The sequence below is a fragment of the Carassius carassius genome, chromosome 4 (genome assembly GCF_963082965.1).
Source record: "Carassius carassius chromosome 4, fCarCar2.1, whole genome shotgun sequence".
Classification (NCBI taxonomy): Eukaryota; Metazoa; Chordata; class Actinopteri; order Cypriniformes; family Cyprinidae; genus Carassius; species Carassius carassius.
In genome coordinates this window covers 40,912,837-40,938,212 of record NC_081758.1, presented here as the reverse complement: position 1 = coordinate 40,938,212, position 25,376 = coordinate 40,912,837, and the positions used below count along the sequence as shown (strand labels likewise).

Here is a 25,376-nt window from a genome sequence, read left to right as displayed (position 1 = left end):
ACCTAATCATAATTGCAATAACATACGCAATGAGACATAAAAAAATTTGGGCTTAAATTATTTAGCAGATATATTTTAGAAATGTCAATAAATCTATTTTTGTGTTTAAAACTGTATTGATAAAGCTGGATTAAGAGAGAAATGTCAACGGTTATACAATAAATAATTAAAATAAATACTGGACTAAGGTTGTGTTTTATGAGGAGGTCTCTCAGCGTTCACTGTCCAATTAGCCGTTAAAACGCACAAGAAATAAATCCATTGGGACTCGTGAACGAGTCATTATCTGGCTCGGCTCGGTGTTAAATACAAAAATTGTATTTAATGTCTTTTTAGTTTTGGCAATTTTAGTGAACCTGATTTTATTTTAGCAATTTCTCATTTTTCTTAAAGTTTTTTGAGCTTTGATCTAATATTTATATTTTATTTCAGCTTTATTTTAATTAATAAAAATGATTTTTAATGGTTTTAATTTGAAGCAGACAAAAAAATGCAGTGTAGATGTGACCCTGTGCAAAGTGTTACTTTAATATTATTTATTTCCTTAAACCCATTTATAAACTTACTAGTGTTAGTTTTATAACTTTTATTATTATTATTATTATTATTATTATTATTATTATTATTTTGAATAAGCATTTATTTTATATTTTCAGTCTTCATTTTAATTCAGTTTGTTTTAGTAATTTTATAGCTTTCATTATTTATTTATTTATTTTATATTTTATTTCAGCAACTTTGTTTCATTTTAATTCACATTTTTCATCCAATATTAATATTATATTATTATGTTTCAGCCAGAACGAGTTTACATAGTGTTGGAAGGAATCTTGTTATTTCTTTATTTTTTATTTTTTGTATATTTCTATATAGCTGTCATTTATTTTTATTTCAGTTTATGTTTTGGTAATTTAGGTACTAAAACTTATTGCATTTTAGTTAGTCAAGTCAGTTTATTTTAATTTTTTCAACTAATACTTGCACTGTATTTTATTTCAGCTTTATTTAAATTAACAATTATTTTGAATTTTAGTTAACAAAAACACACTGCATGAGCACATGCATTAACTTTCTGCATCACAGTTACAATACAATGATTTCAGCATTAGTTTGTGCGTGATAAAATGGTGATGCTGCCGACTTTGACCTCAGGCTAAATCAGGCCCATGTTTAACATCAGAGAGAAGATTATATTCTCTCTCTCTCACACACACACACACACACACACACACACACACACTTGTCCTGCTCTGCTCTATGTACTTTATGGTCCAAAACATCTCTCTCCTCAGACGAACGATCCACCCTCAAGCGTGAGGAACAGTGGGACCACCATGTGTTCATGAGAAGCCATGGAGACTCATATCGTGATATCATCGTCCATCGTGATGGCTGACTGACATCACGATGGAGAGACACCATCGTGATGCCACGCCCCCGCCCTGCTGCGAGTCGAGACCATAGACTGTAAAAAATACACACACTAATCCTAGTCTCTTCTATAGACTATAGTTAATCTAAAATCTTTGCAGGAATTGCTCTGTAAATTAAATTGAGAATATTACTAATGCATATATGCTATTTTAAATACTCACTGTAGTCTATGCCAGAGACGTGACGTGTGTTAGTATGTGAAAATACGGTGTGAGGCATTTGATCTTGACATTGTTAGAATCTTGTCTTTTTTTACATGTTAAACACTGTACATTTATTTTTAATTTTGTACAAGAAAACAGGCCTTATTAATGAATTATTAGTATCCTATTGTAGTGTCTCGGGAGATCGTGCTCATTATTAGATGTGTGGCTTTACTGCACTGAAGCAGCAGTTTAAACCCAGAATTCAGCGAACGTCAATTAACTTTTGTCTGGTTAATAAATACCTTTAAAGACAATTTTCCTTGACCATGATGTCAAATCAAATGAAAGAATGAAGGTAATTCAGATAACACAAATTTATTAAAACACAGAAGAACAACAAAGAACAAGAAAACGGGAACAACACTCAGACCGAAACGCGGGATTTACATACATAGACCATGTTTAAATTTCGATGTTTCTGGCCATTATTTCAGATTTTGTAGAATGAAGTTCGGGAGGTTTCATATGGTCCCCTCGGTACCTCGGGTCAAGCAGTGTTGCTTAACGCATCATCCTCTGGATGGTGTCATCACCATATCTGCCTTCCATCTGCTCCAGGATGACACGCTTCAGGTCGGCTGTCAGTTTGGAATCATTACCTGACTCCTCCAGGACACCTTCTAAATGGGCCAACATGGGCAGCAGTGAGGACACCGTTACGCAATTTTCTCCAGAGAGAATGTCTGTGAAGTCCGCTACTGGCTTCAGTGCGTTGTTCACAGATTCCAGAACACTTATGTCTTGCCATGTCAGCTGGGGGAGTGGGCGGCGGCTTTTGTCTTGGGCAAACACACGTTTGATGGCTTGCTCCTGCTCCAGCATTCTCTCCACCATTTGCCGTTTTGAGCCCCATCGTGTTGCACAGTCCTGTCAGTAAAGACGCAGTAAATAATAAAATACATATTAAATAATTTAAACAATATTTTTTTTTTTTAAATTTTTTTACAAATAGTTTTTAAATAATTTGTTCGTTGTTAGATAACGGTTTTAAAAATTACCGTGATCAGTGAGTGCTCAGGGAGTTTCATTTCCACTTGTGCTTTCTGCAGTTCACGTCGCCTTAGCCAGCTGTGCGAAAACGCAGTGTTGACTGCCCGGCAAACCCCGAAAGCTCGGTCTGTGCTGGCCCTCTGTTGCGCAAGCGAGTTGTTTATGGCCAGGTTCAAGTTGTGCCCAAAGCAACTTAACCATGGCCATTTCAACTGCCGGATGGCTGCAACAATATTCGCCCCATTGTCGGTAGTTATACAGGCAATTTGTTTCTCCTGTAGTTTCCAGTCATTAATTGCCTCACGCAGTGCATCTTCCAAATTATCTGCTGTATGGCTTTCGGGCATGAAACAAGTTTGTAAGCATTTGGACTGCAGTGTCCACTCTTTATTTACATAATGCACTGTCACTGACATGTAGGGCATCATATTGCAGCTGGACCACATGTCCGTTGTCAGGGCCAAATATTCTACATCACCCAGCTCTTTCGTGATGTTACTTCTAACCTCGTTGAAAAGGTTTGGGATAGCCGTCTTTGAGAAATATTTCCGACCTGGCAGCTCATACTGTTTATCAAAGGTATGCAGCATGGCCTTGAACGACGGCTTCTCCACTGTATTGAACGAAACCATTTCTTTGGCCAGGAAGCGAGTTACCGCATCTGTCAACTGCCTCCATCTGTCACTGTCGGTTTTATATTTAGTGCCTTTTGCAAAAGCCCCAGTTATCGTCTGCTGGCCCTGGCTAGCTTTTTTGCTAGGTCCAGCACGTGCAGGCAAGGTGGCATATTCTGCTGGATGGCGAACACGCAAGTGGTCATGAAGATTGGTCGTCTGCCCATCTTTTGCGCGGATCACACATGAGCAGATCTTGCACACAGCTTCAGTCAGGTCCCTTGGCTGCCCACTCTCATCAGGTCTAAATCCAAAAAATTGCCATATAGGCGAAGTAGTACCCTTTTTAGCAACCAATACCAACGCCATTGTATCAACTCTTTAAGTGGAAGGACGTTACTTTTTTCCCACACGTGCAACCTATTGGAAATCGCGGATGAGTCATTAATTGGGAAATAAAATAAATAAAGTAATAAATTAAAATAACGAATACTAATTATATAATAACGAAAAATTAAAAAATACCCCCCCCCCCGACGATATCATCGTCCATCCCGATGTTTTACTGTAAACATCGTCAACTGCCAATTTAAGGGACATCGCCCAACCCTAATGTATTTGGTGAAGTGGAGGAGCAGAGCAGATGCCTTCACCAGCCATGTGAAAGATAAGAGGAAGGAGAATTACACTCTAACATCAGCCTTTACATGAATTGCCGTCCCTTTCTTTGTATGGTGTGCATGTGCTGGTGTTTGTTTGTTTATTTGTTTGGATTTGTGTCAGGTTGTGCATTCTGACAGCTTAGCTTTTGCATGTTGATCAAACACATGGTTACAAGCGGACGTTGGGGAGTTTTTGAGTGATGGTCGCTGGAGCAAAAGAGAACAGTTGATGGATTTCTTCTAAAAGAACCTTCCAAAAAAAGCTAGTCGGTGTGTGCTCGTACAGAGACAGACTAAGGCAAAACACAAGCACACATCGCAGGGTGGTAAACCATTGAGAAATGAACTGAGAATGTATTTTGAATTCTAATTACATTTCTGAATTAGATTTTAGGTATAGTAGCAAACAGGATATAGAACTGCATTGTTTAAATAAAATGAGTTTAAATTCAAGGAATATATAATATTTATATAACTGTAATCTTTAACTAGAAAAGAAAAGTTTAGCCGAAACTGAAAGTTTTGAAAAGTCTTGGAGCATGAATATTTATAGGTTGATAACTAGCTAATTCAAAATATTAATAAATGCTTTATATAGACGGATGGATAGATGGATGGATGCATAGCAGAAAATATAAAAAAAATTATTATATATATATATATATAAATACTTAAACTAAAATAAAAATAAAATTGAAAATACAAAAAATAAAAGCTAATTCAAAATATTAATAAATACTATAATAGTGAATAAATAACACTAAAATAACAATGGATGGATGCATAGACTGACAGAATGATAGAACGTTTTCCTCTATTCTAATTCAATAGAATTAAACTAGTATGACGTTTAAACTCCACCGTAAATACACAGTCTGTACCCAAAAAAGCATGTTTCTCCCCTGACAGCCATTTAATTGCAGTTAAAAAAATTTGCCAAGAGAAATGTTGTGCAGATGTTCCTGTTCTTTATAAAAATGGTATCCTACTCAGCTCAGAATCTTATTTTTAAGATTTATTTCACATTTACCCGAAGAAACTAGAAAGAAAGTGTGCGTATTATGTAAGTGGCAATTACAAGGATAGGTAGCTGAGAGTAGAACTCAAGTTAAACCGAGGTTAAGCCCTCAAGAGCCGAGAAAACACCTCACGGATAATAACGATATGGCAAAAAGAGCAAGATTACTTCAGTATAACGACAGACTTGATTATTATTGAGAGATTATTTTTTCTGAACGTACGGCTGCACAAAAGTAGGTTGTAATGACTCACATAAAGACTCATACTGTCTTCAGGTCTTTCTCTATTTCTCTGTCATATGCACACACACACACACACACACACACACATGCACAAAAGATGGTTTTATGGCCTCAGGCTTGGTATTAGTTGGTTGCTGTAGTGGAATTAATTGAAGCTTTGCTGCACCGTGTGTGTGTGTGTGTGTGTGTGTGTGTGTGTGTGTGTGTGTGTGTGTGTGTGTGTGTGTGTGTGTGCGAGACTCAGGGTGGTTGGGATTTGGTATTGCTGACACCTGTATTGATCAGTCAGTGTAATCAGGATCAAAGTGTGAAATGCCCATAATCCCCTCATAGACATACACACACACACACACACACACACATGCTCTCTGTATACCGATGCAGCCCAGTAGGCCCTGCTGCAAAACTAGACTGCTACATCACATGCATGCACCATCACAAATTATATATAATGGGATAAATCTCGATTCAGCCAGCTGTATATGCGCAGATAATCGTGCATAGCAACAAAACATTATTTAAATCCCATTAGCTGTCTAAAATACAAGCATGCAACCAACATTGTTTGTTATAATGAGAATGATTTAGCTTTGTTGCTTTGCGTTGTTTGGGTTTAATTAGAGCATGCAACAAAACTAATTCGCTATGCATAATAGACACAAAGTGAGACTATTGTTTATTGTGGGAAGGCTGTATTGTAGTAAAGTAGATGTCCTGAATTTGTCCTGACTGCAACCATCATAATCAACAAAGCATTGCAAGTGTGCACCATTATAACTTTGTGGTATATAAAGGGAGAAACCTACATTTTGCCAGCTACATTGTGCACAGGCAAACGTGTAATGACAAATAAATGCATCTTGTTTTAAACTGTTTAGATATCTATATTTTAAAACAAGAAAAAAAATATTGTTTAAGAAAATAGAGCCACATCAAACAAGCATGTTTAAACCTTCTCTACCCGTATTCAACAAGCAGATTTCAGACGCATGTGTTTGATTGCATCATCCAATCAGACGAATTCTGCAAATTATTTTTAGATGCAAGCATAACTTTACGTGTGGTGATTAGCCACGGCGGATGCAGAAGAAGTCAAGAGAGTGAAAGACGGAGATGAGGAGAAGTGAAACATAGGTTCTCACTGGCCTTACGATGCCCTAAAATAAAAACTGAGTATGTTGCTAAATTGGTTTTATGACGATGCTTTATACTTCGGCTAATTTGGAACGCTCAGATTGCTTGGCTACTTTACACACTCAGCAATCTGTAGGCCGTCTATCTGTCATAAAGAGGGAGGAGAAGGAGGTGGAAATGTGATAATGCATTGCATATATGACATATAATGCAAATAAGACAAAATCTAATCTATATCGTAATCTATCTTTATGTTTATGTGCTGTGAGTTATAAAGTCAGAATTGCAAGATATAAACTTGCAATTACGAATTATTAAATTAAATTTATACATTTAGCAGATGCTTTTATCCAAAGCGACTTACATTGCATTCAAGCTAACAATTTTCTCCAAACATGTGTTCCCTGGGATTTGAACCCCCAACCTTGCGCTTGCTAACGCAATGCTCTTAACGCAAAGCGTATATCTTTAATCACAACTGCGAGTTATAAAGTCAGAAATACGAGTTATAAAGTCAGAATTGCGAGATATTATGTTTTTTTTTCCTCTGAATTGTGACTTTATATTTCGCAATTTGGACTTTATAACTCGCAGTTTTGACTTTACAAAGTCAGACTTTATGAGATTATAAAGTCAGAGATATAAAGTCACAATTGGGTTTTTCTTCTCGCAATTGCAAATTTACAGGTCCTTCTCAAAAGATTAGCATATTGTGATAAAGTTCATTATTTTCCATAATCTAATGATAAAAATTAAACTTTCATATATTTTAGATTCATTGCACACCAACTTTATCACAATATGCTAATTCTTTGAGAAGGACCTGTATATCTTACAATTCTGACTTTCTTTTTTTTCATTATTGCGAGTTATAAAGTCAGAATTGCGAAAAATAAAGTCACAATTCAGAGAAAAAAATGTTATATCGCGCATTTCTGACTTTATAACTCACAATTGTGATTAAAAATATACACTACTAGTCAGAAGTTTAAAATACTTTAATTTTTGTAATGTTTTAGAAAGAAGCTTTTTCTCGTCTGCTCCCTAAGTCTGAACTTTCTTGATCAAAATACTGTACAAAATAGTCATATTGTGAAATATATTACAATTTTAAATACTTTTCTATTTGAATATATTTTAATGCAAATTATTCCTGTGATGCAAGGCTAAACTTTCAACACATTTCAGTGCCACATAATTCCTCAGATATCATCCTAATATGCTGATTTGCTGCTTAGATATCAACAATGGTTCTTATTTTTATCAGTGTTGAAAACACTGTATGCTATTTCATATTTTTGTGGAAACCGTGATGTTTTTTATTAATCTTTACTCAATACAAGGTTTAAGAGAACAGCATTTATTTTGAAACATTATAAATGTCTTAAATATCACTTTTGATCAATTTAATCAGGCTTGCTGAATAAAGTATTTTTTTTTTCAACATTGATAATAATATTTCCTGAGCATCAAAATAGCATATTAGATTGGTTTCTGAAGAATTATGTGACACTGAAGTGTGCTGAAATTTTTTATCACAGGAATAAATTATAGTTTTAAATATATTATAATAGAAAACAGTTATTTTAAATTGTAATAATTTACACTCTAAAAAAAAATTAAATGCTGGGATGTTTCAAGACAACTTTTGGACAAATATGGACTAACCCATCCATTGGATTATTTTTTATTACATTTTAAAATTTTTATTTTATATTACATTTTTAAGCCAAAAGTTGGGTTAGTCCATATCTGACCAAAAGTTGAGTTGACACAACTGTGTACCATTTTTACTGCATTTTTAAATAAATGCAGCCTTGGTCTTTCAAAACATAAATCTTAATTATTCCAAACTTTTGACTGATAGTACACATTTGATCAGCTGCATTCCCTGAGAATCAAACCCATGTCCTTGCTGTTTCTAACACTGTTTGAGCTATAAGACTGATGGAAGAGCATGTTAGCAATGCCAAGATCAGGCCCGTCACGACAAGGCAGGCAAACCAAGCAATTGCATGGGGCCCCGAGCTGGCCTGGGGCCCCAAGACAACGACTGGTTAAGAATAAAATGCAACGACACTGTGTGAGCGCCACTTTGATCGTCAATGCAGTAACGTGTAATGACACTGTTATCAGGATCCCTCTCAAGGGGGCCACTCTCTGTAGTCGCTGACAGCAGCCAGCCAACCACGTGATCTCTGCTGCTGGCAAAATACAAAACCTCCTCGGCAGTCATGAAGCGGAATTATGCTTCAGGAAGCCAGAAGAGAAAGGAAGAGGAGGATAAGAAAAAAAACAAGATAGTGGTAAGTGATAAATTACACTGGATAAAATAGATCTACTTGTCAGTCTTGCACAAATGGTGTAATTTTGCAGCAGGTAAGCTAGCAAAAATATGTTGATGTTAGCTACCTGCCTGACGGCAAATGCTGCTTGTAACGAACAGTAAGTGCAACTCTTTTTTTGAACAGAAGGAATATGGTTACTGTAATATGTTTTTTAATGGGATAAGAAAGACGCAGAACAGAAACCGCATACTGCAAAGAGTCAGCAGTGTTTTGATTTGAGGGCGCGGGCAAACGTAAAGAGAACGTCATGGCGTGTGTCGATTGCAAGATAAAGCTGGTATAACACAACTAGGGCCCTATGATTTGCGCGAAGCAGAAAACGTGGAGGGAATCACGGAATCCAGTCATAAAAACGGAATTTACAGTTAAACGCAGAATGACACGTAATTTGCCAAATTTTGAATGACTTAATTAAAAATAGGTCATTGCACTTACATCAAATCACGATATGGACTAATATCTGTAAATATTAAGCCGGAACAGTCTATTTAAATATGAATCCTGCATGTTCTGTGTTAATGAATGGAGCAGAAGCGCGTCTTCCTTTATTAACACACACTGAAGCACGAGTGACGCTCGCGGTGATTTCAGCGTCTGTTGCCTCACTAAATAAGACGTGAACACATGAACAACATCTCCAGAACTGCTCTGACAGTCTCTTCATGAGCATTTGACCGTTTGATTTGAGTAAAACTAGCGTCACATCACATACACAGAACTGTAAAGGTACGTCAACCCGTCAAAATAAAAGTCCTGTTTTAGACAAGTATTTGTCAGAGATGTATTACTATTGTTCAGCAGAATGTACATAGCCTACTACTAAAAAAAAAAATCTAACATTATTATTATTATTTTTTTTTTAAGGTTTTATCACACAACATTTCTTCCATGTTTTATTTTTAATAGTAAATCCCCTTTGTTTACCAAAAAGTTAAGTTTACTTAATTTTCAATAATTAAAATATAAATTAAATTAATGTTTTGTGTTTAATGTTTAATGTGCATCTCAGAAAATGCTTTATTTAAAACCCCAACTGAATGGGACTTAAATGCACTTAATTCATCTGTCAACTGTCATTGTCTGTCATTGTTCACAGAACAAGTACAGACAGAGAAACAATGGGTAATAATTAAATGTTTGTTTTTGATGTATGCATTGCATTCTATGCATTTAAAAATAAACAATTATTTTTCTAAAAAAGGAAACTTAGTTGTTCATTTTAAGAGACCCAGGAGTCTTATTTTCTCTTGCATAATTAATATTGCACTTTAATTAAGCAAAAACACATTTTATCCGATTACTCGATTAATTGATGGAATTTTTGGTAGAATACTCGATTACTAAAATATTTGATAGCTACAGCCCTAGATGAAAGTGGCATAGCAAATAGCATGCTATACTATTCCACCGTGATAATCTATTTACCAAATGGGGGTTAGGAAAACCACACAATAAATTCCGTGCACCAAACATTAGCTTGGGATGTTTTTAAGCATTGGTAGTGAAAGCAGCTGCCTGCATGCCTTCCCTTCTAATATCAAAATATGGAAATGCTAACATATCTTTAAGTTTTCAGTAAACTTTATAATAAGTAAAAATACTGTTTGCTAACAGTTAAATGACAATTAACTAAAGATTAATTAACTATCAATTTACCATCTATTAATGATTGTTATTATAGTGTCTACCATCTTAGTTAGCAACTATGGTTTTGGGAAACGCACCCCTGAGCTGTTAATAGTGACCTCTTTCAATATGCTAACAGTGAAATGGTAAAACGTACTTCACATGAAATTTCAGATTTTTATTTCAATTATTTTCCCAGCTACACCTTCAACTTCATCCTCAACATCAACAGATGCATCACTTCTCAGTGCTGATGTTTCCTCTATATAGCCAAGGTACCACAAGCTTTATAATTATAGCTGATATCCTGCACAGCCTAGAGTTTAAACTGATAAGTGTGTGCTGTCATATTATTAGAAAAAAAAAACAAATGATGCAAATCACTACTGAATTCCCACCAAACTATTTTTTCAAGCAGTATTTGCACTGTAAACCTTTTTTATTTATATAAAGTGTGGGTGAACTTAAACTGTATGGCTATGCTGTGGTTCCTGTAGGCTTTGCGTGCGTGCGGGGGGTCGGGGGGCCTCTATGTCCATTTTGCTTGGGGCCCCCAAATTCCTTCAAACGGCCCTGGCCAAGGTCATGAGTTTAATTACCAGAGAACACATGAATGCATAAACCTTGTACATTAAAAGCAATTTCATCTGACAAATGCAGAAAAAATCCAGAAAAAAACAACAATAACAACAGTTACGGTCTTACCAGCAGCTCTCAAATTTTCAATATTGAAATTGTTTTACAGGACTGTGTTTCTTCACTTTATCTTTCCTTGTGTGTTTGTCCTTGTGCACCAGGGTCGGAGCAACCGGGGAATAAAGCAACGCAAGAGCAGATTTTGCTCATGCATCTGTCCTGCTCAGCAAAGCTCTTTAATATGCTACCTGTGTATTAGTCGTCACCTTAAGCTGTGAGGTGGAAACACACAGAAGTGAAATCAGTTCACCGAATTTAAGCCTGGCTGGCCTTCACCTTCACGCACACACACATACACACAAACATCTCATTAGACCCTTCACCTGGAACAGCGGAATAGCTGCACACCTACACACCTATTATCTCTTCCGATCATATTTCGATATCACCGCCATCAGCACCAGATGGGTGTCGGATGCTGATTAAATCTGTTTTGGATGAGGATGGTACTGTTTGATATCGAAATAATGATGTCACATAAGCTTCAACGCATGATCAAACGAGGGTGTCAAATTTGGATTGAGTTAATGATGCGGGGAAGCTTGAAACTGAGAATCATCTGAAGGTGATGCTCGCACCTGGAATAATTAAGCTGTAACAAACTGTCCTTATCGATAAATAAGTAAATTCTGCAACACAAACATATAAACAAGCAAAATTGGAGCAGTGGCGATAAACACTTGAGTTGATATGTGTAGGTTTTTCAAAAATTAAAAAAACTTTCTCCTGTCCCAGTGAAGTGTGACAACGATAGGCCTTTTGTATGCTGATTATTGATAACCAAGGGCGGACTGGCCATCTGTGTGATCTGGAGAATCACAGAACGGCCTGTACTCCAGGACGGCCGGCAGGCCGGCCCACCACCCACCAAGCATGCAGTCATCACCTGTTCCCCCCCCCCCCACTAATCTGTTTTACACTCCAGTACTGTAGGTGGCAGCAATGCACCTTAAAGTTGGATGCCAGCTGCACTGGCCGTGGCTGCCAAGTAGGGAGAAGAAGAAGTGGAAGAGTAGGAAGAAACCAACAGCAAAGACGTTAACGTTAGATAGAAGAAGCATAGAAACAAACAACAATATGCAAAACGCGAACGCGGGAAAAAATCGGAAAGAAAAGGCTGGGGCTGAGAAGGCTAGAGAAAAAAAATGCGGAATTTAGATACCGAAGCCGCTATATGTCCCAAACTAACTGAAATATATAGCAATATTTTCCAGAAGCAGCACCTCGCAGTTAAATATTAGCAGCAGTGAAGAAGTGAGCCAGACAGCTATGGAGCAACATGCCACCAGTGATGATGATGAGGGACAGAAAGATGAGCTGGTTCCACAGGCAGGTCCATATCCAAGTATGGAACATGAGAGGAGAAAGAGAGTTACTTGCTAGGGATGATGTTAGGAAGTGATATTCAGGTTGCTACATTTTTAATTATTACTGTAGTTAAAACAGTAAACTTAAAACTTCAAAATTTATGCTGTAAAATGTAACATGCAGTAGCTAATATTAAGAAATATGTTGTGCTTTTACTTTTTAAAATTTTGGTAACATTACAGTTAATACTTACAAATGTTGAAGATTTTGAATACAGAAGTTACATTTGTAATGGTGTATTTTCATTTAGCTGTGGTATTATTATCTGTGCAGTAAGATTAATTACTGCATAAATTAAGATTATTAAGTAATAAATTCATTTTTAAACAGCATGGAATAGATTGTATAATATACTGTTATAATAGCATATTATATAAACTATTCCATGCTATCTTGGAACAAAACCTGTTTTTTGTTTGTTTTTTAAATCCATTCCATCGTTGGTTAATTCAGGTTGAGCTTAGACCAAGAGCAGAGAAAGACACCCACTCCAGCTCAACATCTAGTCAACATCAGTGCTATTGCTATAATTCGGATGGTATACTATCATGAGCCACAATTAAAGTCTTGTGACACTCATGCCAGGCGTTATTTTTGTTGTTGTCGAGTTTACGCGCGCCGATTGCTTTGGGCCGTGCCTAGTCAAAGTCCAACTAACTGACCAGTAAGTATGAACAACAGCAAATGCTGTGAAGAAAAATAAACACCAGGGTAAATATCAGAAGCTTTAAAAAGTACAGCGAGTGAAACAGTGTTATTAGTTAACTAAAACTAGATCTATAAAAAGACATTTTCATTACTTGAAATAATGTAAACTTATTTTATTAATATTATTTTCAGTTTAGATTTTAAAATTTAAACTAAGCAACATTTCTCATTTAGTTTAATTACTAAAATAATTAACTGAAGTAGAAATGAAGGCAAACTATAAAAACTATAATAAAATAACGGTAACACAACATTTAATAAAACTTAAAAATAAACATAAAAATTAACATGATTTGTCCACCCAGTGTACAGTACACTTCAACCACAATGAACAACGTTTTTCCCTTAGGTAGTTATACTTCAAAACAGCCGCATCGCAGCTTTCTGCCATTTTCTAATATGACGACTCCTCTCCCGTGACCTCATAGTATAGTAAGGTGTCCATCGCATGCATGCTATGGAATTTGGGTGGAAGTAGTAGGTCATCTGGGTACATCTATCCTACTGTTTTTCGAATAGTATGAATTTTGAAATACTACACACCATAGTATGGAAGTCTGCGATTTTGGACGCAGCGATACTAATATTCTAGTAGCATGCCAATCATACTAGAAACATGTTAGTAACTTGCTAATCATGCTAGCAACATGCTAGTCACTTGTTAATCATGCTAGTAACATTTTAGAAACATGCTAGCGACATGCTAGCATTCATAAAGGTTGTGTTCATTTGTGAAGACAATCTTGATGAACAAAATGTGTAAGAATAAAAACTTTTGTTGGTCACTGAGATAAATTTTTGCAATAAAAAATGATATCTCTTGTGTTTCACTGCAGAGGATCCATTGATGTGCAAGTGATGGAATGGTACATTTTTCCAAATCTGTTCAGAAGAAGAAACAAACAAATCTTGAATGGCCTCACGGGAGTATAATTTTGTGCAAATTTTCATTTTTGGGTGAACTATTCCTTGAATTATGACCAATAGACCTCAGTCAAGGCAGACACTGAATTTAAATGAATGAAACCATGGATAAATTCAATGGGATAAAAACAGGCTGTATTTCTGTCCCTTTCTCTTTGTTTTCAATTTGAGTCAAATTGAATATGCATTTCCCCTAACTAGGGTCCATGCCAATTAGCATTTATACTGTGATTCTTTAATTGACATGTCCCCAACTGAGCTAAAAGAAAATCCCAGTGGCAATTATGACATTCTGTCATGTGAATTCATCTCATAAATACATTCATTTAGACTTGGCCCTGAAGACAGCATTTGAATTACAGGGCAGGGTTTGTGATATTTAAATTTCAGCTTTCTTATTTATAATAAAGAATCCTTCCAGTGAAAAGTGGAATCACCCTGGATTGTGATGGCAGGAGAACTGAGGCTATAAATAGTGAGTCTGTCACTTCACTGCTCTCTTGTGCTTCTGCTCCACTGTTGCTTTTGTTCGGTCACTAGACAGACAGCTTCATTTACTATGAAATGCTTATGGTACCACAGTTTCATTGTTTATCTAAAATAAATCAGAGATCTCAGCCTTGGAAAGGTCTAATATCGAGAATATACATTTTTAACATTATTTTCACATATGGATTGATTGGTGCATAGACTGAACATATGTTTTTTACACCCCACTCCTCCTGCCAGGTCACTTTTATAATTTAATTCCAATCTTTAAATGAGACATATGGTTATTATTACCAATACAATAGCATCTAGATAATATTTAATGAGAACATCACTTTTTATTAATGTTTTTGTACTTTTGACTTTAATACCAAAACCTAAAGCTGTATCTATAGTAATCAGACTTTTGTTGCTATTTGAAAAGCAGAGTGGTTCTACCCACACTGAAATCTCATTGTAAAATTCTGTTCTTCATACTGGACCAATAGTGTGATGCAGTGATTATGTATTTTTGTTTGCCAACCTGGATGTTCGCATTATCCTGGTTCCCTCAACAAATATTTTGTTCATCAAGATGGTCTTCACAAATAAACACAACCTTTATAAATTTTGAAGTATATAGTAAATACAATTGCCAGATTTAAAAAGCTCTACAGTTAATAGCAATGTAATAAAAACTAAAGACATATTTTAAAACAATACAATTTATAAAAAGTACAATAACACACAACAAAATTAAAATGTATAGTTTGGTTAGTTTTTTACAAATATTTTTTAAATAAAAAAATAACATGAAACCAGAAAATATAATAAATAAAATCTAATTCAAAATATATAATATAGCTGTCATGATCGGGTCACTGAACATCCGTTAATTCACCACCAGAGGTCATCATCCAAAACACAAACTCTCACACTACACAGTACAGCCTGGACTACATTTCCCATGCTCCATTGCACCACGCACAGTTACCTGATAACAATCACACATGCACCTGAGACCAATTTCACACACACAGCACAATCAATCAGACACGCTTTATAAGCATTTGGACTTCTCACACACTGCCGAGTATTGTTCTGCATGTATCCCTCCCCTAGCGATAGCTGTGATGCCAAGCCATTCCGTGTTTGTTTTCTTTAAGTTCCTTGTTTTCATGGTCTTGTCTCCGTTTCTAGTTTTTATTCGTTTTTATTGTCTTGTTTAAGTTTATAATTTTCATAGTCTTGTTTCAATTTATAGTTTTCATAGTCTTATTTAAGTTTATAGTTTTCATAGTCTTGTTTCAGTTTATAGTTTTCATAGTTTAGTCTTTTTCTTGCTTTGCCCTGTTACTCGTATTTTGATTCTTTGCTCTGGATTCTGGATTACCCTTCTTGCTTAGCCCTCTGGATATTGTTCGCTTAATGGAGACCCAACTTAATCCCAAAAAAACCTTTCCACTGCATTTCATTGCTGTCATTAAAGAACCTGCTGAGATCATTTCAGTAATCGTCTTGTTAACTCAGGTGAGAATGTTGACGAGCACAAGCCTGGAGATCATTATGTCAGGCTGATTGGGTTAGAATGGCAGACTTGACATGTTAAAAGGAGGGTGATGCTTGAAATCATTGTTCTTCCATTGGTAACCATGGTGACCTGCAAGGAAACGCGTGCAGCCATCATTGCGTTGCATAAAAATGGCTTCACAGGCAAGGATATTGTGGCTACTAAGATTGCACCTAAATCAACAATTTATAGGATCATCAAGAACTTCAAGGAAAGAGGTTCAATTCTTGTAAAGAAGGCTTCAGGGTGTCCAAGAAAGTCCAGCAAGTGCCAGGATCGTCTCCTAAAGAGGATTCAGCTGCGGGATCGGAGTGCCACCAGTGCAGAGCTTGCTCAGGAATGGCAGCAGGCCGGTGTGAGCGCATCTGCACGCACAGTGAGGCCAAGACTTTTGGAAGATGACCTGGTGTCAAGAAGGGCAGCAAAGAAGCCACTTCTCTCCAAAAAAACATCAGGGACAGATTGGGGCAAAGTCATATTTTCCGATGAAGCCCCTTTCCGATTGTTTGGGGCATCTGGAAAAAGGCTTGTCCAGAGAAGAAAAGGTGAGCGCTACCATCAGTCCTGTGTCATGCCAGTAAAACATCCTGACACCATTCTTGTGTGGGGTTGCTTCTCATCCAAGGGAGTGGGCTCACTCACAATTCTGCCCAAAAACACAGCCATGAATAAAGAATGGTACCAAAACACCATTCAGCAAAACAGCAACTTCTTCCAACAATCCAAAAACAGTTTGGTGAAGAACAATGCATTTTCCAGCACGATGGAGCACAGTGCCATAAGGCAAAAGTGATAACTAAGTGGCTCGGGGACCAGAATGTTGAAATTTTGGGTCCATGGCCTGGAAACTCCCCAGATCTTAATCCCATTGAGAACTTGCGGTCAATCCTCAAGAGGCGGGTGGACAAACAAAAAACCCCTAATTCTGACAAACTCCAAGAAGTGATTATGAAAGAATGGGTTGCTATCAGTCAGGATTTGGCCCAGAAGTTGATTGAGAGCATGCCCAGTCGAATTGCAGAGGTCCTGAAAAAGAAGGGCCAACACTGCAAATACTGACTCTTTGCATAAATGTCATGTAATTGTCGATAAAAGCCTTTGAAACGTGTGAAGTGCTTGTAATTATATTTCAGTACATCACAGAAACAACTGAAACAAAGATCTAAAAGCAGTTTAGCAGCAAACTTTTTGAAAACTAATATTTATGTAATTCTCATAACTTTTGGCCACGACTGTACTTGTTTAACATAATCTAAGTAAATGACTGACTTGTTGAAGGTTTAAACAATGTAAACAGATGAGACGATTTTGTGAATTGAGTGTAAAAAAAAGATGTTTAAATGGATGGTTCACTTTGAAATTAAATTTTGATAAGTTTTAGCTTACCTCAAGGGTTTCTTTGTTTCCGCAGTATTTCCCATTTTGATATTTTTAGGTCAAACCGTTCTTGTCTGTGACTCATATAATGGAGGCCTATGCTCACCACCTCAAAGAGCATGCACAGAGAAGTCCAAATTAAACAATTCCCCATCGTAAGTACACATTGATGACCTAAGACACGAAACGAGCTGTTTGTGTAAGAAAACGAACAGTATTTATATCGTTTTTACCTCTTGTACACAACCACATCCAACTGATCTGAGTGCGCGAGTGCTTCCTGATGGGACGTGCGCGCGCGCTCTGGCTTAGTCTGCGCAAGTGCGGAAAGTGCCGGAAGTGATCTCTCGTGCATGAACGTCACTCATTGTTTACACTTACTGTCTATGGTTTACACAGTGATTTCGGAAGTGTTACCTTTCACTGTGAAGATCTAAACATATTAATAAACAGGAAATTGCAATGGAAGACGATTTCAATATATCCATAGACAACGTTTAATTTTTAAGTTTTAAGTTGGACGTGGTTGTGTACAAGAGGTAAAAACTATATACAACCCGAATTCCGGAAAAGTTGGGACTTTTTTAAAATTTTAATAAAATGAAAACTAAAAGACTTTCAAATCACATGAGCCAATATTTTATTCACAATAGAACATAGATAACATAGCAAATGTTTAAACTGAGAAAGTTTACAATTTTATGCACAAAATGAGCTCATTTCAATTTTGATTTCTGCTACAGGTCTCAAAATAGTTGGGACGGGGCATGTTTACCATGGTGTAGCATCTCCTTTTCTTTTCAAAACAGTTTGAAGACGTCTGGGCATTGAGGCTATGAGTTGCTGGAGTTTTGCTGTTGGAATTTGGTCCCATTCTTGCCTTATATAGATTTCCAGCTGCTGAAGAGTTCGTGGTCGTCTTTGACGTATTTTTCGTTTAATGATGCGCCAAATGTTCTCTATAGGTGAAAGATCTGGACTGCAGGCAGGCCAGGTTAGCACCCGGACTCTTCTACGACGAAGCCATGCTGTTCTTATAGCTGCAGTATGTGGTTTTGCATTGTCCTGCTGAAATAAACAAGGCCTTCCCTGAAATAGACGTTGTTTGGAGGGAAGCATATGTTGCTCTAAAACCTTTATATACCTTTCAGCATTCACAGAGCCTTCCAAAACATGCAAGCTGCCCATACCGTATGCACTTATGCACCCCCATACCATCAGAGATGCTGGCTTTTGAACTGAACGCTGATAATATGCTGGAAGGTCTCCCTCCTCTTTAGCCCGGAGGACACAGCGTCCGTGATTTCCAACAAGAATGTCAAATTTGGACTCGTCTGACCATAAAACACTATTCCACTTTGAAATAGTCCATTTTAAATGAGCCTTGGCCCACAGGACACGACGGCGCTTCTGTACCATGTTCACATATGGCTTCCTTTTTGCATGATAGAGCTTTAGTTGGCATCTGCTGATGGCACGGTGGATTGTGTTTACCGACAGTGGTTTCTGAAAGTATTCCTGGGCCCATTTAGTAATGTCATTGACACAATCATGCCGATGAGTGATGCAGTGTCGTCTGAGAGCCCGAAGACCACGGGCATCCAATAAAGGTCTCCGGCCTTGTCCCTTACGCACAGAGATTTCTCCAGTTTCTCTGAATCTTTTGATGATGTTATGCACTGTAGATGATGAGATTTGCAAAGCCTTTGCAATTTGACGTTGAGGAACATTGTTTTTAAAGTTTTCCACAATTTTTTTACGCAGTCTTTCACAGATTGGAGAGCCTCTGCCCATCTTTACTTCTGAGAGACTCTGCTTCTCTAAGACAAAGCTTTTATAGCTAATCATGTTACAGACCTGATATCAATTAACTTAATTAATCACTAGATGTTCTCCCAGCTGAATCTTTTCAAAACTGCTTGCTTTTTTAGCCATTTGTTGCCCCCGTGCCAACTTTTTTGAGACCTGTAGCAGGCATTAAATTTTAAATGAGCTAATTAAGTGGATAAAAGTGTAAAATTTCTCAGTTTAAACATTTGCTACGTTATCTATGTTCTATTGTGAATAAAATATTGGCTCATGTGATTTGAAATTTCTTTAGTTTTCATTTTATTAAAATTTAAAAAACGTCCCAACTTTTCCGGAATTCGGGTTGAAAATAGTTTTCTTACACAAACTGCTCGTTTCGTGTCTTAGGTCATCAATGTGTACTTACAATGGGGAATTGTTTAATTTGGAATCCTGTGTGCATGCTCTTTGAGGTAGTGACCAGAGACCTCCATTATATGAGTCACAGACAAGAACGGTTTGACCTAAAAATATCAAAATGGGAAATACTGCAGAAACAAAGAAACCTGCATCTTGGATGTCCTTGAGGTAAGCTAAAACATAACAAAATTTAATTTGAAAGGGAACTATCCTTTTAATCATTATAACTGATCAGATGGCGTTAACCTCAGTGCTGTGCATCAGCTTGTTCAATTCGTTATTTAATGAGATAAAGTTACAAAAACTATTTTATTTATCTTTTACTTGTGTTGATAATTTGAGAAAAAATTGTTGGATAAATTACATGGCAAACTATTGTTAATAAGTGCCTTAGCTTGATCATTGATCATCAATCATCACTAATGTTTAAATCCTGTTTTGATGTTACAGGGACTGATGAACACATCATTGTTCTCATCCACTAATGAAACCTTGTGTACTGGAAAATATAATGCTGCAATCAAAGGGCTTAAGTATACAAATGAAACTTTATCTTAACTAACACTCTCTTAACATGTATTTATGTTAGGATATTCAGTGATTTATGCTATTTTTTATTATAATATTAATTTCCAGGTATTTACAGTAGCTATTTTGTCAGTTGCAAAGTGCCTAATATATGACATTAAGTATTTTTTACATATTTAAATGTGTATTTATTCAGATTTATAGCATATATAAATATATATTTAATAAATAAATAACTAATATATATATCTTGATTTGTTACTTATGCACGAGCATTATTGGTGTTGAAGCGACTCTGTACAGAATTCTGTACAGGCTCTCTGTATGGTGTGATGAGGCAGATGGGTACACTCAAACAAGGAGACCCACAATCTCCCATGATGCATTTTCCTGCAGGTTGATACAGGTGTCCAGTGTAAATAGGGCTGTTCTTCAGCACCCTGGCATCATACACAGACCCAGGATACCCTGAGGTAAAAATTTACTAGCTAAATTTATATTTAGTAAATAATTTACAAGCTGTTGATGAAGGGGAGATCTCTGAGCTATTAATTTAAACAATGTAAAAACGCAGATGAAAGTGGTAAAAAATAAATTGAAAAACATTGCAGATGTGTGGACTCTTTACATTTTTTGCGCTGTTGTGAATACGTATGTCACATGACAATGTCACACGTACGGATGTAGTATGTCCGAATTTCATTCACACTATCCACATTCATACATTATAGAACATACTTTTTTAACTGTCGAGTAGTACATTCAAATTCAAATGTATTACCTACAAAAAATATTGCAATTTCAGATGCACCCTCTGTTTATAGCATGATTACCATGTCGCTAGAATTAGAAGAAAAAGAAGAAAAAGCTCAAGTAGCAGACCAGTATGTTGGTTTTCTCAAGCCAACCTAATAAAGTGAAAAGTCCTTCTCCTGTTGTCCTCTAACATCAAAATCCACTAACATATTTGTTTTGTACTGTTTTGGCTCGTAAACATTGCTTCATCTGTGCATATTTCTCTCCTTATTCAGACAAGATGCCTTTTTTCCCTGAAGAAAACAGTAATATGGTTAGAGGACCATAATATCCTTAAAGATGTCTTAATGATGGATTTGTTTCTTACAGACATGCATTCACTTAGACATTCACAAGACATTAACTGATGGACTGGAGTGGTGCGGATTACTTGTGGATTACTGTGATGTTTTTATCAGCTTTTTGGATTTTCATCCTGACGGCACCCATTCACTGCAGAAGATCTACTGGTGAGCAAGTGATGGAATGCTACATTTCTCCAAATCTGATGAAGAAACAAACTCATCTACATCTTGGATGGCTTGAGGGCAAGTACATTTTCATTTCTTTCATTTCTTTTTTTTCTCTTTTTGCCCTGGCAGAAGCGATTGATCTCTAGAGGGATCGACTACCATTTCTCTGGCTCTTCCTCGTCCACACCCGGACAGACTCCTCTTCACTCATTTTCTCCTTCACAGCATTTCATTCCACTCCTACTCTGCTGTTACACCAGGAAAACCACCTTAAACCTGAGAGCAGATCACAGCCACAGAATGAAAAGGCACTGCGACTCGGCCAGTGAAAAGGAGCAGCTACTTATGGTCTCTCCGGTGAGGAATTACAGCCAATAAAACTCAAGCTCAGACGCAAAGAGCACTGAATGAATTACAGCTGCTTCTGGAATGCTGCGGAATGCCTATAGGAAAGAGCTTGTGAAATGTTATGTAATTTACTTTCAGATTTTATTGGGTTGCAAGCTGAGGGATATTTCACCTTGTGGCACATATGAAGCCATTACTCCGGGAGTCCTGGGGGCGGAATATTGCAAAACGGCAAAGATGTGCAGTTTATTCTGCCTCATTCTAAAACACAAGGCCGTTCCCCCAAACACAAACTTAAAAAAAATGAATCACGCCACTTTAAAAGTGTGCTTAATGTACCATCTAGATACTTAGTTTTGTTTTTACTTGTGTTTTCGTAACAAAGTAGAATAACAACATTTGTTTACAGTTGCTGAGCAACAGCATATATATATATATATATATATATATATATATATATATATATATATATATATATATATTGCACACACACAATTATTTTAAATAAATAAATAATACATACTGTTTATTTTTACAATTCACTACAATATATAAACACTATTTTACAATGCTTATTCATCCAACAACTTAAAGTTATACATAACACACTGATTCAAGATTAATTATTTGTTATGAAAGCTCTTTTACCTTTTGTTTTCAATTTGCAAAATATAATCACTTTTATTTTTCATGTTTAAAGGCTTGGCCGCAGACTTATAAAAACATAAATAATTGTTTATATATTAAACAAACCCATCTTGCTTATGGCTGAGTATCAACAACAACAACAAACAACCAAATAAATTGCATTCATATCTTTGTTCAATCATGATTAAGTTCACCTAACATTAAAACACACTATGTAGAGTACGTATATATTATAGAAACATATTTACTAATTTAATCTCCACATTAGTGAAGAATCAACATAAAGAAAGAAAATATTTTAAATAACGTGTTTCATTGCATCTTTGCAAATTACAGAACTGAGGGGAAAACACAGCATAGCCTCAGGAAGAAATGGATGCTGCATAAACATTAACAGAAGAAATAAATGCATTCATTTCCCAGCCCTAATCATGATATATACTGTTACTGTGATATAAACACATTCCCAGCAGCATCTTTTCTGTAAAAGATTTACAAGTGTCGTATGAAACCCCTAGCCATGCGATTCCATCAAGATGTACATTAAAGTTTCATCACCAACAGCACATCCAATCAAAGGTCATTATGGGTTCAGTAGCGATGTGTGCAAGCAATATCAGAGCCTACACCGTTGGCGCCGGCTCAAAAGAGATACTGAACGAGAGAATGAGCTTGCTGACTCAAGGCTTTGTAAGGAATGATTAGTGATTCTCTCTGTTTCAGAGTGTAGAAAAAGCCTTGCCAGTCTTTTGTTGTTGTTGTTGTTGTTTGAAGTTTTTCCTCTCTTTATTGGCCTCTTGCCTCGCAAAGACCCAACAGTTGAAAAAAAACAACAAATTACAGACATGGCTCAATTCTGGCATTTCAATATACCTTGGCTGTTGTGGGTCCACAAGCAAAGCCAGAGATCCAAGTGACATCTACCAAATCTGAGAAAAGGTGTTTTGAGTCCAAAAGCTCTTTGAGGAACATAAAAGGGGGATTCATTACATAAACATTTTCTCTAATAATAGAGCGTAAGCGATGAAGACGTGGGAGCAGGAAGCTTGTGAGATTGCCTGATGAACGTCACATGGTCTGTATGGAGGATGGAAATGATGCCTGATCAATCTTTGCTTCGGCGCGGCTCCTAATTGCAGTGGCAGCTCGCAGCTAATTCCCCATGTCCCGCAGGCAGACGATAACTCCGCATGACTCGCACAACTTGTCTTTCTAAAGCCGAGGATGATGGAACAACACTTTGAGGGAGCTAATGTGGCAGTGTGCTGCGGGAACATTCGTATTTGTTCGTTTGCATTATACAGATATCATTTGGTGATGTGATTTTGAGATTATAGGATTATTTCGAGATTTGCCAATAAAAATGTGTCCGCTTAGCCAATCAACAGAAGTGCAAACTCGCCCTTCAAAATCTACTGACGGACTTGATGATGAATCATTTCTGTTTTCAAATGTTTCAAATAAATGTTTAATTAGGCCTAAAAAAATTAATTAATTTGAAAAATGTATTTAAAAATATATACCTCTTTATGCATTAAGTATATAATGTTTATAACATTATTTATATTTTAATTAAAATGTATTTTAAAAAAATTATTAATACACTAATGTTAAAATGTTAGGATCATGTGACTCTGAATACTGGAGTTATGAAGCTGAAAATTCAGCTTTAATCACAGGAATAAATTACATTTTAAAATACATTAACATAGAAAAACAGTTATTTTAAATTGGAAGAACATTTCACAATATTACTTTTTTTTTTTTTTATCAAATGGTGGCAAATGGACTTCTTTCAAAAACCTTTTAAAAATCTTACCCCAAACTTTTGAAGTACTTTGTGTATGTTTATGTATATCACCTCAACTGTTACTGTACTGTCAAAGTACTATTATCAGCATGAAATGTATTAAAGTTTATTTCAATACAGAAAACTACAATGCAAATATTGCTTGACTGAACAATTATGTCATTTTCAACTGCCATTTACACAGAAATCAGTCATCTCCACTAACAAACCAGGTAATGTCATATAAAACAAGACCCAAGGAAAGCATGCAGGAGGATTTGTTTGCAGTTCAGTAGAGAAGATCAGTGACATTTCAAGTTCAATGACATTTAATATCACACCTGTTGAAAAAATACTGACATTTAGAGGCTACTCATGATACTAAGGTTATGATGAACTATTCATATATTAAACTGATAGGCTTTCTTTTCCACTATCAGGTTGCCCCTGCTGATCCTGTACCATGTTTCCCCTGAAGAAAAACAATTTCTAGACTGGAAAATTTGTTCCAAGAAACCAGCAGAGACCAAAGAGTGGTATAATGTTCTTACCACGTTCTCAGAACAACATCTTAAAGAGCAAAAGAAAACTAAATGGCTCCCATTCTAATCAATGAATCTGCCATGTACAGCATTATTCAAATGTTGACCAATTTCTATTCATGAGCACTATTTTGATGGAATTATTGCTTGTGTATTTAAAGTACAATACAACTACACAGAAAGAAAAGTTTCTTAGGTTTTCACATGTTGAAAGACTGCAAAAGTATTTTCTTGTAAAATGTTCTCCAATAATATTTCCTTTATTTACAACTTCAAACTAATATTTTTTGCCAGGATAATTCTATAAAAAACACAGTAAAAATGAGGAAATGTCTACAAACACCCTGTAAATTTTAGTTCAAATTTTTTTTTATATATATACTTTTTTTTCTTATTTCTCATTTACATGACATGTAAGGCTGGAGTTTTCACCTCTAACATAGTAAGAGAACTTTATAAATGGGTTTTTACTGCAGCATTTTTACTCTTTTACAGTTCAAATTTGCATCTGCTTTTATATTGAAACTTTTTTTCACACTATTCAAAAGTCCTATTAAAAAAAAGTTCAGAATACTGAAGAATATCAATAAGAATAAAAAAAATAAATGTCTGACACACATGCAAAAATGTTTGCTTTGGACCAATCATCAGTTTATAT

At 36.1% G+C, this 25,376-nt stretch overlaps 2 protein-coding genes across 3 annotated transcripts in view; both read right to left on the bottom strand.

The window, feature by feature from the left end:
• LOC132140049 (mucin-2-like) overlaps window positions 1-25,376 on the bottom strand; it is an 89,312-nt gene that overhangs the window by 11,935 nt on the left and 52,001 nt on the right. The gene's annotated exons all lie outside the window — the stretch shown is intronic.
• LOC132131671 (E3 SUMO-protein ligase ZBED1-like) lies at window positions 2,105-3,634 on the bottom strand. The gene is made up of 2 exons (XM_059543740.1): window positions 2,639-3,634; window positions 2,105-2,507 (listed from the first exon to the last, which is right to left on the bottom strand). Exons 1-2 carry the CDS (start codon window positions 3,611-3,613, stop codon window positions 2,142-2,144), a joined length of 1,341 nt encoding a protein of 446 aa, XP_059399723.1. The 5' UTR covers window positions 3,614-3,634; the 3' UTR covers window positions 2,105-2,141.

What these genes read in the sequence shown, in the direction of transcription:
- LOC132131671 (XM_059543740.1), bottom strand. Translation starts at nt 3,613, where the DNA reads ATGGCGTTGGTATTGGTTGCTAAAAAGGGTACTACTTCGCCTATATGG. An exon ending in CTGAGCACTCACTGATCACG is followed by an intron (nt 2,508 to 2,638) that starts GTAATTTTTAAA and finishes CTTTACTGACAG; the next exon opens with GACTGTGCAACACGATGGGG.